Below are 6,000 nucleotides of genomic sequence, written 5' to 3' on the forward strand. Positions count from 1 at the left end.
AGACATATAAGTAGTAAAAGATATGTTTCCTAGCTATGACCACTGAAAAATCCCATAAGCAATGACAGCAAAGCAGTCACTATATATGCAGTGCAAAGATCTTGGTTTCCAATACATTTCTTCAATAAAATGAATCAGGGTTCCTTGCAAAAAGGCTTACTTCTAGAGCTGGGGTAGGAAAATACCATTTTGGAGATATATTATTCTCCAAAATCATCTGGATTGGTTTGTAAAAATATTGTTTTAAAGGATTAACAGGGTTTTTTTAACCTCTTAATTCTCTATACTTACTGGTGAACTTAGTTTATTTTAGCAATGTACTTAAATTCAATTGTTACGTCTGTAAAAAAAATCAACAAAAAGTTATTTCAAACCTTTCCTTAAAAAGAGTAGTATTAAGGTTGCTGTTGTGGTGCTCCTCTTTAATTCCAGCATTCAGGAAGCAGAGGCAGGTGGATCTTTGTATGTTCAAGCTCAACCAGGTCTACAGAGAGTTCTACGCTAGCTACATAATGAGACCCTGCTTTTAAAAGCAAAAATTGAAAAAGTATTGTGGGCTAGAGAGATGGCTTAATAGTTAAGAGCATTTGCTGCTCTTAGAGAGGGTCTAGATTCAGTTCCTAGCACTTACAGGCTCCTTGGCCTTGAGAGGGAGGGAGGGGAGGTATGGGTGGAGGGAAGGGGAGGGAAGGGGGAGAAGGAGGGGAGGGAAGGGGGAGGAGGAGCGGAGGGGGGGGGGGTGGAGGAGGGAAGGAGATGGAAATTTTTAAATATAAAAAAAAATAAACCATGAGAGAATAAATAAATAAATAAATAAATTTAAAAGAGTAAAGTTCATTGTTTCCGTTAAGATGATGTGCGAGTGTGATAAAGCCTATCATCACACCTTCCATCCAGCTTATGCAGTGCACTTACTTTTTAAAGATTATTTATGTAGCATTGGAAATTTTGTGATACAAATGCATAGCATATAAAGAATGTTGTCTTTCCCAGTACACTCTCCCTCCACTCCCCCACACCTGATCCCTCCTGTTCCCACGCCCACCACCACCCACTCCTCTCCCATCCACCTGTAATGTCTATTCTACTTCCCCTTAACAGTGAGATTCATGTGCCCCCCCCTCCTTGAGTCTTCCTAGTTACTTAGCTTCTTTGGGTCTGTGGATTGTGGTATGGTTATTCTTTTACTTTATGGCTAATATCCACTTATGAGTGAGTACATGCCATGTTTGTCTTTCTGGGTCTGGGTTACCCCACTCAAGATGGTCTTTCGTAGTTCCATCCATTTTCCAGCAAATTTCATGATGTCATTGTTTTTAACAGATGAGTAGTACTCCATTGTGTAAATGTACCACATTTTCTTTATCCATTATTTGGGCCCAACCTGAGACCCATATATAATGAAAGGCCCACTCCAGAAACTGCCTAAAAGACCAGGACCCAGAGGCTGATCAGCCCAGAGACCTAGGATAGAACCAAACATGACTGGTTTTAAAAAAAAATGAAATTAATCCTAATGATACTCTGCTGTACTCATAGATTGTTGCCTAGCCCACTTGTCATTAGAGACCCACAACCAAACATTAGGCTGACTTCTGGGAGTCCTGAGGAAGAGGAAAGATTATGGGAGCTATAACAGAAGGAGCTGGAGTGTCTCTGACTCTGTTACCTGCTTTTGGGACCCTTTATTCCTACCTTATTGTCTCACCTAGCCTTAATAGGAAAGTTGGTGCCCAGTCTCCTTGGTATACTTGGTATACCATGCCTGACTAATATTCATGGGAGGATTGCCCTTTTCTGAAGAGAAAGGAGGAGGAGGAAGAGGAGTAGATGGAGGAGATTTAAGGGGGGTGTTAAAAGGAGAGGAAGGAGGGGAAACTGTGATGGGACTGGGAAGACATCAATTAATAATAATAATAATAATAATAATAATAATAATAATAATAATAAAGAATGTTGTTTCCTAATATTTAAAAAAGCGACCTGATGCCAATCTCTTAGTAAAATTTAGGTTTCAATTTTATTCTGTGCCGTTTTAAAGAATGTACATGCAGAATGGCTCTGGGAGAGCCAAGGAGCACACTCCTCAGCTTGCTGGCTTGAATGGGCAGAGGTTATACCATCAGTTCATTTCCCAGTGTCTACTTAACACTGGCTTTCTTTGTATTTCTTCACTTGTTAGGGAAATACAGCAAGTGTTATTGAATGTTAAAAACAAAACAAGTATTATATCAGACACTGATGGCTTTTTAAAAAGTTGGAATAGGATGTCATTGGATGTTCCAAAGGCTGTCTGATAGTATACATTTTTATGGGAGTCACTACTTTAGTGGGAATTAGATTGCTAGTCAAAGGAACTTTTTGTATCTGGTGTTCAAATCAATGTAAATAAATGTATACCTAGTGGACCAGTCTTAGAGAGTAACTCCCTGTGGGCCAGGGGAGTGACTGAAGAAAGGTCCTTTAAATATATATAGCCAGCCATAATTTTTTTTTAGCAAATTAATTAGTGTTGATAATTTTCTTTGTAACAGACCATTTATCTCTCTGATGTAGCTTTAAGTATAATTTAGAAGATGAGCTAGTTAATTTAAGTATATAAAATGCCCTCAGAGGCATGAAATGTTATTTAGGACTGTACTGATATTTCTGAGTATCTACGCAGATTAGATCTTGAACAGCTGCAGAGCACATAGAAGTCGTGATTCCTGTCGCTGTGAACTAACTTGAATAAAGTCTTTCATTTAGAGAGCTCACTGTTTGTCCAGTTTTATGAATCTCTCAACTCATCTCTGAAAGGTTTATTCAGTTTAATACAGTCCAGCTTTGTGATTGAGAACTCTAGAAACTGCTTTTGTGATTTAGAATGCATAAAAAGTTAAATTAATGTGATAATTTTTAGAATTAGATAAAATCTACTTTGAATGAGGTCTTTCTATAAAAATTTTGAGAACTTTGGATGTAGCTCAAACTTAGCCTGTCATTTTGATACTGTCCTGGAACTTGCTGTGTAGACCAGGCTGCTCTCAAACTTGCGGTCATACTTTTTACTTCTGTTTCCCAAGTTCTGGGGTTACAGGCGTGTACCACCATGCCTGACTCAAATTTAACTGTCTATGAACTATAACACAGTAAGTAAAATCTGAATATTTTTAAAGTTTCCTTTTTTCTTTGTGGTTTTAAAGTTTACTTTTTCTTACAGTGTTAAGTTAAACAGTTTGTTTCTTCTGTATAAACTTGAAGAGTGCTGCCTGACATTCTGTTCTTTTCCTTATCTTAAGAGGCTCATTTCTTAGACCATGTTCTATGTGAAATGTTCTACAGACACTTTGTAGAGTTAATAAGGCTGGAAATCAAATCATTATCTTATAAATTATATGTTACATCATCTGTTTCTTATTGGGGTATTTATATTACTTTTTTTCTTCTAGTGACTTGCATGTTGCTTGGCATTTTCTGTTGCATACCTCTTTTTCTTTCAATAGATAGTGAGTTTTTTCAATTCACAGATCTTGACTTAGTTCAAATTTTACAAAAAATAATGTGCAGCATGAAATAAATTTCAGGGAATTTTTCTTTTTGCGGGGGACGGGGATGGGACGTGTTTCTCTGTGTAACATCCCTACCTATTCTGGAATTAGCTCTTGTAGACCAGAATGACCTCGAACGCAGAGAGATTTGTCTGCCTCTGCCTCCCAAGTGCTGAAATTAAAGGCTTTCATCACCACTGTCCGACTCAGGATTTTTTTTTTCATTGCTTTGGAACACAAACATAATCTTCAGTCATGAGAGTAGACAAATTTTACTGAGGAATTTATTTGTAGTTAAAATTAATAGTTGTTGTATCATATTTTCCTATGTAAAAATTAAGGACCATAGAAATTTTAATCCAAACATTTTAAATCTACAATGACAAAAACACCAAAGATTGGTATTATAATTGGGATCAGAGTAATATAAATGAAGTTTATTCATGTAGTCAGTGGATTTTTAGCATCAACTAAATGCTACCCACTCTGTTATAGCCTGTGCCTATAGTACTTTATTAATAAATAAACATGATCCTTACCTAATGGAACTTACAGTCAATAAACAGGAACAAATATTTAAATAAGAGAGTAACAGGATATGAGGATTATGAATAAATAGGATTGCATGACCATAACTGAATGGAGGTATAGATAGTGATTAAAAAGAGGAAAAAGGTAAGGACTTACCTAGCTTATACACTCTAAATAGTTTCTTAGGTGTCCATGAAAAACTAACTTATTTTGGGTCTGAACCAGGAACTGGAAAAGAAAGAATAAGTCAAAAACTGTTTGGGTCATGATAATGGAGCCAGTTTGGAGAACCCCCTACAGACCATATATGTGACTGCAATTAATTAGAACACATTCATTATTTAAAATATGAGTTTATAATGGGTCAGAACTGAACAATCAAATATTCTATTTTTCCATTAAGAACTGTATTTCAGGCCAGGCCATGGTAGTGGACGCCTTTAATTCTAGCTCTTGGGAGGCAAAGGCAGGCGGATCTCTGTGAGTTTGCGGCCAGCCTGGTCTACAGAGCGAGTGCCAGGACAGGCTCCAAAGCTACACAGAGAACTGTGTCTCGGGGAGGGGGGGGAAGAATTGTATCTCAGGAGAACCAAATAGTTCAGAAAGATAGTTTGTTCATGTAGAATTCCAACCTGTAAATAAATAATAACATTATTTTAGTAGAATGAAATGAATTACCTGTGCGTTAAAATTGTCTGTCTTTTTTTGCTTAAACTTATGAGTGTTTGTTTAGGAAGTATAAGAGTCTTTAAAAGAAAGGGAGGTAAGAGTTTGGCAGGTATGATTGTGAGATGCTAGGAAGGTATTTCATATGGTGAAAATGACATGAGCAAAGTGCAGAAATAAGAAAAATACTGTTGTGTAGCCAATAGGAGCTTAGCAGCTGGACTCCCCAGAGTATAAACAGTTAAGTGGAAGTACTGGAGATTATAGTTAAGATGAGTTCTCAGAATGCATAGTACCTGAAAATAGTGAAACCCAACTATTTCCAAGTTTAGGAAGAACTTAAGATCCAAAGGCGCTTAGTTCTTGTTATGCATTGGATGATAGATGGGTAGATACATTTCCTCTCCTCATATTCAAGAGTTTTGCTGTAATTTAGAAATGTGGGCCATGCCTCAGCCAGATTACAGTAGGAGCCTTAAATGCCAGCTGTGTGATTAGTCAAATAGTTTGGTGATATGAAATGGATATTCCTTAAGTCCCACTTTTCTCACCCTTAAATATTTTTAACAGGGTATCCAGAAGTTGGCTAGTCAATATCTGAAGAGAGATTGGCCTGGAATAAAAAGTGATGATCGGAATGATTACAGGTAACTTACTAAATTGTGTGTGTGTGTGTGTGTGTGTGTGTGTGTGTGTGTGTAGGTCAGAGCTTAGCCTCAGATATCATTTCTTCTCTGGTACCATCAATTTGTTTTTTATTACAGAGTCTCTTACTGGACCCTGAAGTTTGCCAATTAGACTAGGCTGGTTGGCCAGCAAGCCCTAGGGAGCATCTTTTCTCTACCTCTCCAGTGTTGAGATTACAAGCATATGCCACTACAACAAGTATTTTAATGTAGTTGCTGGGAATTGAACTCAATTTTCATGCTTGCATGGCATGTACTTTGTACATACTGAGTCGTGATTCCAGTTTCTTCCTTGTTTTTTAAAATGGTTTTACTCAGAGGCCTATTACAGTTAAATAATGTGATACTCCAGTTTTTAAAAGGATTACCTTTTTCTTGCCTGTTTTAAAGACATAATTATTTTAAAAATTTATATTCCATAGCATGAATAAACTTTGTAAATTAGATTATTTCAACATATCTTAATCCAGAATTATATATGAATACCCACATATGGAAATGAAAGAACAGAGAAACAGGTTGTTTTCTTATGAGTCTGTGATAATGGAACATTGTTGCAATAGTAATGGAACAAGATTACACTGCTA

At 36.8% G+C, this 6,000-nt stretch overlaps 1 protein-coding gene across 2 annotated transcripts in view; it reads left to right on the forward strand.

The window, feature by feature from the left end:
* Positions 1–6,000, forward strand: part of Fchsd2 (FCH and double SH3 domains 2) — a 259,952-nt gene that overhangs the window by 87,810 nt on the left and 166,142 nt on the right. For both annotated transcript variants that reach the window (XM_038325845.2, XM_038325826.2), the window contains exon 4: positions 5,298–5,374. In XM_038325845.2, the coding sequence (XP_038181773.1) occupies positions 5,298–5,374 (77 nt within the window). The remainder of the gene's footprint in view (positions 1–5,297; positions 5,375–6,000) is intronic.

The sequence above is a fragment of the Arvicola amphibius genome, chromosome 1, assembly GCF_903992535.2.
Source record: "Arvicola amphibius chromosome 1, mArvAmp1.2, whole genome shotgun sequence".
In the NCBI taxonomy this organism is placed as follows: Eukaryota; Metazoa; Chordata; class Mammalia; order Rodentia; family Cricetidae; genus Arvicola; species Arvicola amphibius.